General features: G+C 41.6%; 1 protein-coding gene and 1 long non-coding RNA gene across 2 annotated transcripts; one reads left to right on the plus strand and one right to left on the minus strand.

Annotated features, from left to right (window-relative positions):
• Positions 1-1,733: 1,733 nt before the first annotated feature.
• On the minus strand, positions 1,734-6,359 carry LOC141156361 (uncharacterized). Its single transcript, XM_073642555.1, has 3 exons — positions 6,283-6,359; positions 4,712-5,716; positions 1,734-2,491 (listed from the first exon to the last, which is right to left on the minus strand). Exons 2-3 carry the CDS (start codon positions 5,694-5,696, stop codon positions 2,424-2,426), a joined length of 1,053 nt encoding a protein of 350 aa, XP_073498656.1. The 5' UTR covers positions 5,697-5,716; positions 6,283-6,359; the 3' UTR covers positions 1,734-2,423.
• A 3,881-nt stretch (positions 6,360-10,240) lies between these two features.
• Positions 10,241-13,712, plus strand: LOC141156362 (uncharacterized). The gene is made up of 3 exons (XR_012247594.1): positions 10,241-10,527; positions 10,715-10,780; positions 13,001-13,712. It is a non-coding gene; the product is annotated as an uncharacterized lncRNA (long non-coding RNA).
• Positions 13,713-14,728: the final 1,016 nt, after the last annotated feature.

The following is a 14,728-nucleotide window of genomic DNA, read 5'->3' on the forward strand; positions in this document are numbered from 1 at the left end:
GACTATGCAGGATATGACATCAGTGGACAACTGCTCATTAGCATTAGGAAAAAAATCCATTTTTTTTTAAATTTTCTGGAAAAAAATTGAAAAAGAAAAAAAAAATTCTGTTATTTTTAAATGACTAATTTTATAATGCTTTCAAATGGTAAATTAATTTATATATATATAAATATATATATTAAATCTGTTCTAACATTCATATCCTTTGGTATTCTTGTGTTTAATTTTAAGATTCACAATGCTTCCTTGTGTTTTAGAATGTGTGATCTATAACTTCCCCTTTTGTGTTTGGGTACCACATATTATCCTTCATATAATATAATGCACCCCACATAGTCCTTATACAATAAAGAACACCAATCATAAATGGGTAGTATAAATCACACCATGTGTGTAGATATAGGTATGATATGTACCTTTTATTAATTACTACCCTATATGGACTAAATGCGACTCCATCGCCAAATATAGAACTACCAGAGAAAAAAGCGAAGACCGAATCAACACTTCTATAGCAAAAAATGGTCAATATTTATTATGATACAAAGATCAGACATATACAAAGGTCAGTACAATATTATAAAAAAGGACAATAAAATCAATAACAGCCCTCTCTACATGTGAATCCACACAGGGACCCATAGTATAGGTAATCCATGGCAGACCCAGATCCTATGTATTTAGTTTTATTATATCATATCTGCTATATATATATAACACACATAAGCATTAAAATGGATATTATATATGCTGATTACCCTCACTGCTGTATAGTGGAAACCAGTAGAAGTCATTTACCATATCACCCTCCTATTATCTACTATTATTGTCATGTGCGGTGCACTAGATGAATAGAGGGAACATAAATGTCCCCATTGTATGCTTACCGCAGCTCTCCAGTGTCCAAATGTAATCACCAGGGGGCAATAGCACTGTTAGGGGTCCATAATGGGGAGGCACATGTAGAGAGACGCCCCTACGCGCGTTTCGGCTGTTCCCTTCGTCAGGGGGCGTGTTTATTGCATCTCTATTGCTTGTTTTTATAGGCACTGGAGGTGCCGTAAGACAGGAAATGATGTGTGTGTCGTCATAGTGATGAGGACACCAACAGGCCTCCGCATCACATGACCGCGGGTGGGCGGAGCTAAGTCCGCATCACATGACCACGTGTGGGCGGAGCTAAGTCCGCATCACATGACCACGGGTGGGCGGAGCTAAGTCACAACACCGTGAGACAGGACATGATGCGTGCATCGTCATAGGGATGAGGACGCCAACAGGACTCCGCATCACATGACCATGGGTGGGCGGAGCTGAGGCACAACATCAATATCACCACAGAAACAGAGGCCGACCAGCACCCCCGCCCACCTGTATGTACACAGCACACATTTTCCCTCTATGCAGATGCACATCGTAGTTGTTATCTCATAGCAAAGTAACATATATAAACTGTGGACAATAGAAAAACATGTAACAATACAGAGACACAACATATAACGGGACAACAGGGGAAAGAGAGGGGGAGAGAATAGAAGATACGGAAGGCAGGGGAGGAAAGGAGGGGGAAGGGGGAATGTGCCACATGTGAGGATGACAGATTCTAGGTAGAAAACCACCATAGGCAGCATGTATAGTAGAGAAATATCATATATACATCTATAAAGAGAGAAAATATATGGATGAGATGCACACCTTCCATATCTCATATCCAGTGTATCATGATATTAGGCATATCGTCCTCATGGTACACCTACAATGAATATATATATATATACACATTATATCCACCCTCCACATGTATATCATTGATAATCCACAAAAAAGCTAGTTGATTAGGGCCAATTACCCATATATCATATACTATATCCATGTATGCATACCACGAAATATCCACTACCTGTATGTATATTTTAGGGTCGCACCAAGGGGAAACCAATTGATCGGGACATATTCCATATCTAACACGATGTCTACCTGATACACACATACATATAAACATGATATCCACAATCAGAGTCACCCTCAGTACCCTCCCCAAGGATAGAAGTAATGCACATAGTACACATATTACATATCATTGAAATATATATACTGAACATAAATAGATATATATCCATATAGTTCACCCACCAACCTATGCACGCCATATATTACACCAGCATACATGAGTCCCACGCAACATATATCAAAACCATCATATAAAAGTCAATATAGAGGCGAAGACGAATACACATTATAACAAATCTATAGTGACATAATGTAGACAAATAGAATCCCCGAAACTACACTAGTAGGACCTCAATATATGCATACAGTCCTTTTAGCTATAATGTTTTAATGTCTCTCGCATCGACTTGTAGTCGGCGTTCCCTCGTCGTTATGTCAGGATCCAATGCGACATCACATCTAAGCCATCCTCACCCACCAGTAACAATCACCCTGCTGTCGACAGAAAGAAAGACGATCATGGATGCATAGAGAAATCCTGATAGATGCAAAAAGAGATAAAATCAATATATACACTTAATAAACATATACAGAATAAAATTGAACCTAGGTTGTAAAGGGCCACTCGCATTGAGATATTAATATTATGATTTTAATATATGGTATGGGTTTTAGAGAAAGGGGGAATAACTAATGCTCTCATTAAGACCCTTCGGTTGTAGTGTACCAAGGGTCCAAATCCAACGAGATTCTGTTTGCGCCAATTTTTGGCCAATCCTCCCACCACGAATGTTAGGTGTTATACAATCGATACCCCTAATCTGGAGTGCTGATGAGTCACAATTATGGTGGGTCTTGAAATGGCGGGGAAGGGTTTTGAGAGTGGATGCATCCACGTGGCCGGCCGCCGCAATAATGCCCAAAACGTGTTCACGGACTCGCACTTTGAATTGACGAGTAGTCATACCTATGTATATAAGCCCACATGGGCATGTAGCAAAGTATATGACATGTTTGGTGGTGCAGGTGATAAATTTCTTGATCTTATATATTTTAGATCTATCCGAACCAAAGAACGTATCACAACGTTCCACATTTGGGCATGCGACGCATCGGCCACAAGGAGTGCATCCACTCCTCCTCCTCTGAGTGTCCAAAAATGAAGCCACTTCCGACCCCTCATAGTGTGAGTGAACTAGATGGTCCCGCAAATTTCTTGACCGTCTAATTGTGATCAGTGGCCTCTCTGGAATAAACTTGGAGATGACACTGTCAGCTCTCAGAATGTGCCAAGATCTAGACAGTATCTGTCTCATCTTAGAAAATTGAGAATGATAATTGGTGATGAATCTCACTTTTTCATTTTCTTTAGCCCCCTCATCACTTCTCTTTCCATAGATAAGGTCATGTCTGGACGAGAATTTCGCTCTGTTATATGCCCTCTTGATCATACGACGGCTATATCCTCTCTCGAGGAATCTATCTCTGAGTTCAGAGGCCTGTCGTTCGAATTCGGTGTCGGTGGAGCAGATCCTCCGAACCCTGAGGAACTGTCCCACCGGCACCGATCTAATCATATGTTTAGGGTGGGATGATGTTGCATGTAGCAACATATTGGTAGATGTAGGTTTCCGAAATAGCGTCGTCTGTAGACAGTTGGTGTCATCCCTTATCAGTGACACATCCAGAAATTCAACTTGTTGTTCATTGGACTGATATGTAAGATGTATATTCCATACGTTCCCATTTAATTGGTCCATGAATTCTTTTAATTTTAGTGTTGAACCCTGCCAGATCATGAGGATGTCATCAATGTAGCGTGCCCAAAAGAGGACACGACCCATTGACTCCTCACGATCTGTCAGGCAGAGGTCTCTTTCCCACAGACCCAGGAACAGATTGGCGTAGGACGGCGCAAAAGCCGCACCCATTGCTGTCCCCTGGGTCTGCAGGAAAAAAGACCCCTTAAATGTAAAGAAATTATGATGCAAAGAGAACTCCAACAGTTCCAAGATCAAGGATCTTAAGGCATAAGGTACAGATGAGGTGCCCAAGAAGAACTTAGCCGCGGAAATACCATCCGCATGTCTAATATTAGTATAGAGTGACTCCACATCGGCAGTCACCAGGGTGGTATCATCCTCAACATATAGTCCATCCACCTTCCTAAGTAACTCGCCAGTATCTCTCAGAAAAGAAGGTAGGCATTCCACCAGTGGCTGCAGATGGGAGTCAATCCACCTATTGACATGTTCCAAGAAATTCCCCCTACCCGAAATAATGGGGCGTCCAGGGGGAATCTCGGCATTTTTATGGATCTTGGGGAGAAGATACAGGGTGGGAATTGTAGGTTCAACTACCAACAGAGCTGAAGCTAATTCTCTCGTAATGATATTCTCTGCAACAGCTCTGTTGATAATCACCTCCAATTCTGCCATATACGTAGTGAGGGGATTGAATGTCAATTTCCTATAGCAAATTTTGTTATTTAACTGTCGATATGCTTCCCTCTCATACATAGGTTTGGGCCACACCACAATATTCCCCCCTTTATCCGCAGGTTTGATAAGGACACCTGGTAAATTCTGAAGGAACATTAGCCTATCACGTTCCTCCTTAGACATGTTATCACGTGAGATATGACGCGGAATCGCCATTAGCTCATCAGCGACAATCTTGACAAATAAATCCACATTGGAACATGACGTTAGTGATGGAAACTTCTTAGATTTTGGTCTAATAGATTTAGGAATCTTACCTCCTAGGGGGGTATTATGTTCAATGGCCAAATCCTCCAGTATCCTCACCGCAGCTTGTTCTTCCTCTGTGGGAAAGAGATCATGGAGACCACCATCAAAGAAGTGTCTTTTGAAGATCAGGGCCCGTGCAAATATATGTAAATCTTTAATAGCTGTAAATGCATCAAATTGGGCACTCGGGGCAAAAGATAGTCCCTTACTAAGAAGGGCCACATCTGACTCAGTAAGAATATAGTTACTCAGATTAATTACCTTAGAGTCATTCCTCTTATGATCCGGTGATGTATATTCCTGTCGTTTGTAGGGATGGAAGTTATGTTCCCTCATTCTTTTATTAGAGGTACCGGATCTTGTAACTATGGATGAAGAGGATGCCTCCGAGTGATCACTAAGTGATGTAGCCGATGAATTCGAAAGTTTGCGTGAAAAATTGGGGCCCTGACCTCCTGGTCTGCGCCATATATATACTCTCTTCTGATGGTAGTCTCTCATGTCTCTATTGAATTTAGACACCTGTACCTCCTGGATCCTCTTGACTGTGGAATCCAAAATTTTATCAATATGTATATTATAGTTAGAGAGTTTCTCCGTTGGACAATTGGATCTCAACTCTGTCTGTGCGACATCTATTTGATTATCCAGGTCCATAATAGATTGTGAATTCAAATCCACCAATAGTTGCATCAACAACAATGAGCAATTTGTGCAAGACTCCTCCCATTTGGACATAAATGTTGCATCTTCAACTGGGAATGTAGGGGTAATGCGAATTCTCAGTCCTCGTGGGATCATTTGGCGGGTAATATATTTTCCCAAAAACGCCTTATTCCACCAAAGTTTCGTTCTTTTTATTAATAATTTCTGTATAAACGTGGATTTCTCATCCCATCCCTGTTCAACTGCTACTGGCCCATCAACCACTGAACCTCCGAATGTCTGATCAATTTGTGACAACCAGGATTTTTCCTTAGCCTTGTAGTCCATGTTATTAGAAAGGAAAATACCTGTGCAAAACACAGTAATAAGACTATAAAGAACACCAATCATAAATGGGTAGTATAAATCACACCATGTGTGTAGATATAGGTATGATATGTACCTTTTATTAATTACTACCCTATATGGACTAAATGCGACTCCATCGCCAAATATAGAACTACCAGAGAAAAAAGCGAAGACCGAATCAACACTTCTATAGCAAAAAATGGTCAATATTTATTATGATACAAAGATCAGACATATACAAAGGTCAGTACAATATTATAAAAAAGGACAATAAAATCAATAACAGCCCTCTCTACATGTGACTCCACACAGGGACCCATAGTATAGGTAATCCATGGCAGACCCAGATCCTATGTATTTAGTTTTATTATATCATATCTGCTATATATATATAACACACATAAGCATTAAAATGGATATTATATATGCTGATTACCCTCACTGCTGTATAGTGGAAACCAGTAGAAGTCATTTACCATATCACCCTCCTATTATCTACTATTATTGTCATGTGCGGTGCACTAGATGAATAGAGGGAACATAAATGTCCCCATTGTATGCTTACCGCAGCTCTCCAGTGTCCAAATGTAATCACCAGGGGGCAATAGCACTGTTAGGGGTCCATAATGGGGAGGCACATGTAGAGAGACGCCCCTACGCGCGTTTCGGCTGTTCCCTTCGTCAGGGGGCGTGTTTATTGCATCTCTATTGCTTGTTTTTATAGGCACTGGAGGTGCCGTAAGACAGGAAATGATGTGTGTGTCGTCATAGTGATGAGGACACCAACAGGCCTCCGCATCACATGACCGCGGGTGGGCGGAGCTAAGTCCGCATCACATGACCACGGGTGGGCGGAGCTAAGTCCGCATCACATGACCACGGGTGAGCGGAGCTAAGTCACAACACCGTGAGACAGGACATGATGCGTGCATCGTCATAGGGATGAGGACGCCAACAGGACTCCGCATCACATGACCATGGGTGGGCGGAGCTGAGGCACAACATCAATATCACCACAGAAACAGAGGCCGACCAGCACCCCCGCCCACCTGTATGTACACAGCACACATTTTCCCTCTATGCAGATGCACATCGTAGTTGTTATCTCATAGCAAAGTAACATATATTAACTGTGGACAATAGAAAAACATGTAACAATACAGAGACACAACATATAACGGGACAACAGGGGAAAGAGAGGGGGAGAGAATAGAAGATACGGAAGGCAGGGGAGGAAAGGAGGGGGAAGGGGGAATGTGCCACATGTGAGGATGACAGATTCTAGGTAGAAAACCACCATAGGCAGCATGTATAGTAGAGAAATATCATATATACATCTATAAAGAGAGAAAATATATGGATGAGATGCACACCTTCCATATCTCATATCCAGTGTATCATGATATTAGGCATATCGTCCTCATGGTACACCTACAATGAATATATATATATATATACACATTATATCCACCCTCCACATGTATATCATTGATAATCCACAAAAAAGCTAGTTGATTAGGGCCAATTACCCATATATCATATACTATATCCATGTATGCATACCACGAAATATCCACTACCTGTATGTATATTTTAGGGTCGCACCAAGGGGAAACCAATTGATCGGGACATATTCCATATCTAACACGATGTCTACCTGATACACACATACATATAAACATGATATCCACAATCAGAGTCACCCTCAGTACCCTCCCCAAGGATAGAAGTAATGCACATAGTACACATATTACATATCATTGAAATATATATACTGAACATAAATAGATATATATCCATATAGTTCACCCACCAACCTATGCACGCCATATATTACACCAGCATACATGAGTCCCACGCAACATATATCAAAACCATCATATAAAAGTCAATATAGAGGCGAAGACGAATACACATTATAACAAATCTATAGTGACATAATGTAGACAAATAGAATCCCCGAAACTACACTAGTAGGACCTCAATATATGCATACAGTCCTTTTAGCTATAATGTTTTAATGTCTCTCGCATCGACTTGTAGTCGGCGTTCCCTCGTCGTTATGTCAGGATCCAATGCGACATCACATCTAAGCCATCCTCACCCACCAGTAACAATCACCCTGCTGTCGACAGAAAGAAAGACGATCATGGATGCATAGAGAAATCCTGATAGATGCAAAAAGAGATAAAATCAATATATACACTTAATAAACATATACAGAATAAAATTGAACCTAGGTTGTAAAGGGCCACTCGCATTGAGATATTAATATTATGATTTTAATATATGGTATGGGTTTTAGAGAAAGGGGGAATAACTAATGCTCTCATTAAGACCCTTCGGTTGTAGTGTACCAAGGGTCCAAATCCAACGAGATTCTGTTTGCGCCAATTTTTGGCCAATCCTCCCACCACGAATGTTAGGTGTTATACAATCGATACCCCTAATCTGGAGTGCTGATGAGTCACAATTATGGTGGGTCTTGAAATGGCGGGGAAGGGTTTTGAGAGTGGATGCATCCACGTGGCCGGCCGCCGCAATAATGCCCAAAACGTGTTCACGGACTCGCACTTTGAATTGACGAGTAGTCATACCTATGTATATAAGCCCACATGGGCATGTAGCAAAGTATATGACATGTTTGGTGGTGCAGGTGATAAATTTCTTGATCTTATATATTTTAGATCTATCCGAACCAAAGAACGTATCACAACGTTCCACATTTGGGCATGCGACGCATCGGCCACAAGGAGTGCATCCACTCCTCCTCCTCTGAGTGTCCAAAAATGAAGCCACTTCCGACCCCTCATAGTGTGAGTGAACTAGATGGTCCCGCAAATTTCTTGACCGTCTAATTGTGATCAGTGGCCTCTCTGGAATAAACTTGGAGATGACACTGTCAGCTCTCAGAATGTGCCAAGATCTAGACAGTATCTGTCTCATCTTAGAAAATTGAGAATGATAATTGGTGATGAATCTCACTTTTTCATTTTCTTTAGCCCCCTCATCACTTCTCTTTCCATAGATAAGGTCATGTCTGGACGAGAATTTCGCTCTGTTATATGCCCTCTTGATCATACGACGGCTATATCCTCTCTCGAGGAATCTATCTCTGAGTTCAGAGGCCTGTCGTTCGAATTCGGTGTCGGTGGAGCAGATCCTCCGAACCCTGAGGAACTGTCCCACCGGCACCGATCTAATCATATGTTTAGGGTGGGATGATGTTGCATGTAGCAACATATTGGTAGATGTAGGTTTCCGAAATAGCGTCGTCTGTAGACAGTTGGTGTCATCCCTTATCAGTGACACATCCAGAAATTCAACTTGTTGTTCATTGGACTGATATGTAAGATGTATATTCCATACGTTCCCATTTAATTGGTCCATGAATTCTTTTAATTTTAGTGTTGAACCCTGCCAGATCATGAGGATGTCATGAGGATGCTATTGCCCCCTGGTGATTACATTTGGACACTGGAGAGCTGCGGTAAGCATACAATGGGGACATTTATGTTCCCTCTATTCATCTAGTGCACCGCACATGACAATAATAGTAGATAATAGGAGGGTGATATGGTAAATGACTTCTACTGGTTTCCACTATACAGCAGTGAGGGTAATCAGCATATATAATATCCATTTTAATGCTTATGTGTGTTATATATATATAGCAGATATGATATAATAAAACTAAATACATAGGATCTGGGTCTGCCATGGATTACCTATACTATGGGTCCCTGTGTGGAGTCACATGTAGAGAGGGCTGTTATTGATTTTATTGTCTTGTTTTTATAATATTGTACTGACCTTTGTATATGTCTGATCTTTGTATCATAATAAATATTGACCATTTTTTGCTATAGAAGTGTTGATTCGGTCTTCGCTTTTTTCTCTGGTAGTTCTATATTTGGCGATGGAGTCGCATTTAGTCCATATAGGGTAGTAATTAATAAAAGGTACATATCATACCTATATCTACACACATGGTGTGATTTATACTACCCATTTATGATTGGTGTTCTTTATAGTCTTATTACTGTGTTTTGCACAGGTATTTTCCTTTCTAATAACATGGACTACAAGGCTAAGGAAAAATCCTGGTTGTCACAAATTGATCAGACATTCGGAGGTTCAGTGGTTGATGGGCCAGTAGCAGTTGAACAGGGATGGGATGAGAAATCCACGTTTATACAGAAATTATTAATAAAAAGAACGAAACTTTGGTGGAATAAGGCGTTTTTGGGAAAATATATTACCCGCCAAATGATCCCACGAGGACTGAGAATTCGCATTACCCCTACATTCCCAGTTGAAGATGCAACATTTATGTCCAAATGGGAGGAGTCTTGCACAAATTGCTCATTGTTGTTGATGCAACTATTGGTGGATTTGAATTCACAATCTATTATGGACCTGGATAATCAAATAGATTGTCGCACAGACAGAGTTGAGATCCAATTGTCCAACGGAGAAACTCTCTAACTATAATATACATATTGATAAAATTTTGTATTCCACAGTCAAGAGGATCCAGGAGGTACAGGTGTCTAAATTCAATAGAGACATGAGAGACTACCATCAGAAGAGAGTATATATATGGCGCAGACCAGGAGGTCAGGGCCCCAATTTTTCACGCAAACTTTCGAATTCATCGGCTACATCACTTAGTGATCACTCGGAGGCATCCTCTTCATCCATAGTTACAAGATCCGGTACCTCTAATAAAAGAATGAGGGAACATAACTTCCATCCCTACAAACGACAGGAATATACATCACCGGATCATAAGAGGAATGACTCTAAGGTAATTAATCTGAGTAACTATATTCTTACTGAGTCAGATGTGGCCCTTCTTAGTAAGGGACTATCTTTTGCCCCGAGTGCCCAATTTGATGCATTTACAGCTATTAAAGATTTACATATATTTGCACGGGCCCTGATCTTCAAAAGACACTTCTTTGATGGTGGTCTCCATGATCTCTTTCCCACAGAGGAAGAACAAGCTGCGGTGAGGATACTGGAGGATTTGGCCATTGAACATAATACCCCCCTAGGAGGTAAGATTCCTAAATCTATTAGACCAAAATCTAAGAAGTTTCCATCACTAACGTCATGTTCCAATGTGGATTTATTTGTCAAGATTGTCGCTGATGAGCTAATGGCGATTCCGCGTCATATCTCACGTGATAACATGTCTAAGGAGGAACGTGATAGGCTAATGTTCCTTCAGAATTTACCAGGTGTCCTTATCAAACCTGCGGATAAAGGGGGGAATATTGTGGTGTGGCCCAAACCTATGTATGAGAGGGAAGCATATCGACAGTTAAATAACAAAATTTGCTATAGGAAATTGACATTCAATCCCCTCACTACGTATATGGCAGAATTGGAGGTGATTATCAACAGAGCTGTTGCAGAGAATATCATTACGAGAGAATTAGCTTCAGCTCTGTTGGTAGTTGAACCTACAATTCCCACCCTGTATCTTCTCCCCAAGATCCATAAAAATGCCGAGATTCCCCCTGGACGCCCCATTATTTCGGGTAGGGGGAATTTCTTGGAACATGTCAATAGGTGGATTGACTCCCATCTGCAGCCACTGGTGGAATGCCTACCTTCTTTTCTGAGAGATACTGGCGAGTTACTTAGGAAGGTGGATGGACTATATGTTGAGGATGATACCACCCTGGTGACTGCCGATGTGGAGTCACTCTATACTAATATTAGACATGCGGATGGTATTTCCGCGGCTAAGTTCTTCTTGGGCACCTCATCTGTACCTTATGCCTTAAGATCCTTGATCTTGGAACTGTTGGAGTTCTCTTTGCATCATAATTTCTTTACATTTAAGGGGTCTTTTTTCCTGCAGACCCAGGGGACAGCAATGGGTGCGGCTTTTGCGCCGTCCTACGCCAATCTGTTCCTGGGTCTGTGGGAAAGAGACCTCTGCCTGACAGATCGTGAGGAGTCAATGGGTAGTGTCCTCTTTTGGGCACGCTACATTGATGACATCCTCATGATCTGGCAGGGTTCAACACTAAAATTAAAAGAATTCATGGACCAATTAAATGGGAACGTATGGAATATACATCTTACATATCAGTCCAATGAACAACAAGTTGAATTTCTGGATGTGTCACTGATAAGGGATGACACCAACTGTCTACAGACGACGCTATTTCGGAAACCTACATCTACCAATATGTTGCTACATGCAACATCATCCCACCCTAAACATATGATTAGATCGGTGCCGGTGGGACAGTTCCTCAGGGTTCGGAGGATCTGCTCCACCGACACCGAATTCGAACGACAGGCCTCTGAACTCAGAGATAGATTCCTCGAGAGAGGATATAGCCGTCGTATGATCAAGAGGGCATATAACAGAGCGAAATTCTCGTCCAGACATGACCTTATCTATGGAAAGAGAAGTGATGAGGGGGCTAAAGAAAATGAAAAAGTGAGATTCATCACCAATTATCATTCTCAATTTTCTAAGATGAGACAGATACTGTCTAGATCTTGGCACATTCTGAGAGCTGACAGTGTCATCTCCAAGTTTATTCCAGAGAGGCCACTGATCACAATTAGACGGTCAAGAAATTTGCGGGACCATCTAGTTCACTCACACTATGAGGGGTCGGAAGTGGCTTCATTTTTGGACACTCAGAGGAGGAGGAGTGGATGCACTCCTTGTGGCCGATGCGTCGCATGCCCAAATGTGGAACGTTGTGATACGTTCTTTGGTTCGGATAGATCTAAAATATATAAGATCAAGAAATTTATCACCTGCACCACCAAACATGTCATATACTTTGCTACATGCCCATGTGGGCTTATATACATAGGTATGACTACTCGTCAATTCAAAGTGCGAGTCCGTGAACACGTTTTGGGCATTATTGCGGCGGCCGGCCACGTGGATGCATCCACTCTCAAAACCCTTCCCCGCCATTTCAAGACCCACCATAATTGTGACTCATCAGCACTCCAGATTAGGGGTATCGATTGTATAACACCTAACATTCGTGGTGGGAGGATTGGCCAAAAATTGGCGCAAACAGAATCTCGTTGGATTTGGACCCTTGGTACACTACAACCGAAGGGTCTTAATGAGAGCATTAGTTATTCCCCCTTTCTCTAAAACCCATACCATATATTAAAATCATAATATTAATATCTCAATGCGAGTGGCCCTTTACAACCTAGGTTCAATTTTATTCTGTATATGTTTATTAAGTGTATATATTGATTTTATCTCTTTTTGCATCTATCAGGATTTCTCTATGCATCCATGATCGTCTTTCTTTCTGTCGACAGCAGGGTGATTGTTACTGGTGGGTGAGGATGGCTTAGATGTGATGTCGCATTGGATCCTGACATAACGACGAGGGAACGCCGACTACAAGTCGATGCGAGAGACATTAAAACATTATAGCTAAAAGGACTGTATGCATATATTGAGGTCCTACTAGTGTAGTTTCGGGGATTCTATTTGTCTACATTATGTCACTATAGATTTGTTATAATGTGTATTCGTCTTCGCCTCTATATTGACTTTTATATGATGGTTTTGATATATGTTGCGTGGGACTCATGTATGCTGGTGTAATATATGGCGTGCATAGGTTGGTGGGTGAACTATATGGATATATATCTATTTATGTTCAGTATATATATTTCAATGATATGTAATATGTGTACTATGTGCATTACTTCTATCCTTGGGGAGGGTACTGAGGGTGACTCTGATTGTGGATATCATGTTTATATGTATGTGTGTATCAGGTAGACATCGTGTTAGATATGGAATATGTCCCGATCAATTGGTTTCCCCTTGGTGCGACCCTAAAATATACATACAGGTAGTGGATATTTCGTGGTATGCATACATGGATATAGTATATGATATATGGGTAATTGGCCCTAATCAACTAGCTTTTTTGTGGATTATCAATGATATACATGTGGAGGGTGGATATAATGTGTATATATATATATATTCATTGTAGGTGTACCATGAGGACGATATGCCTAATATCATGATACACTGGATATGAGATATGGAAGGTGTGCATCTCATCCATATATTTTCTCTCTTTATAGATGTATATATGATATTTCTCTACTATACATGCTGCCTATGGTGGTTTTCTACCTAGAATCTGTCATCCTCACATGTGGCACATTCCCCCTTCCCCCTCCTTTCCTCCCCTGCCTTCCGTATCTTCTATTCTCTCCCCCTCTCTTTCCCCTGTTGTCCCGTTATATGTTGTGTCTCTGTATTGTTACATGTTTTTCTATTGTCCACAGTTTATATATGTTACTTTGCTATGAGATAACAACTACGATGTGCATCTGCATAGAGGGAAAATGTGTGCTGTGTACATACAGGTGGGCGGGGGTGCTGGTCGGCCTCTGTTTCTGTGGTGATATTGATGTTGTGCCTCAGCTCCGCCCACCCATGGTCATGTGATGCGGAGTCCTGTTGGCGTCCTCATCCCTATGACGATGCACGCATCATGTCCTGTCTCACGGTGTTGTGACTTAGCTCCGCCCACCCGTGGTCATGTGATGCGGACTTAGCTCCGCCCACACGTGGTCATGTGATGCGGACTTAGCTCCGCCCACCCGCGGTCATGTGATGCGGAGGCCTGTTGGTGTCCTCATCACTATGACGACACACACATCATTTCCTGTCTTACGGCACCTCCAGTGCCTATAAAAACAAGCAATAGAGATGCAATAAACACGCCCCCTGACGAAGGGAACAGCCGAAACGCGCGTAGGGGCGTCTCTCTACATGTGCCTCCCCATTATGGACCCCTAACAGTGCTATTGCCCCCTGGTGATTACATTTGGACACTGGAGAGCTGCGGTAAGCATACAATGGGGACATTTATGTTCCCTCTATTCATCTAGTGCACCGCACATGACAATAATAGTAGATAATAGGAGGGTGATATGGTAAATGACTTCTACTGGTTTCCACTATACAGCAGTGA

The sequence above is a fragment of the Phyllobates terribilis genome, unplaced genomic scaffold (genome assembly GCF_046119375.1).
Source record: "Phyllobates terribilis strain yellow unplaced genomic scaffold, ASM4611937v1 Scaffold_8__6_contigs__length_399053987, whole genome shotgun sequence".
NCBI classification, from domain to species: Eukaryota; Metazoa; Chordata; class Amphibia; order Anura; family Dendrobatidae; genus Phyllobates; species Phyllobates terribilis.

Excerpts from the sequence above, each read along its gene's own strand:
- LOC141156361 (XM_073642555.1), bottom strand. The coding sequence starts at position 5,696 with ATGGACTACAAGGCTAAGGAAAAATCCTGGTTGTCACAAATTGATCAG. Across the intron at positions 2,492-4,711 it reads ACATAATACCCCCCTAGGAG|GATTTCTCTATGCATCCATG; the intron begins GTAAGATTCCTA and ends TGCATCTATCAG.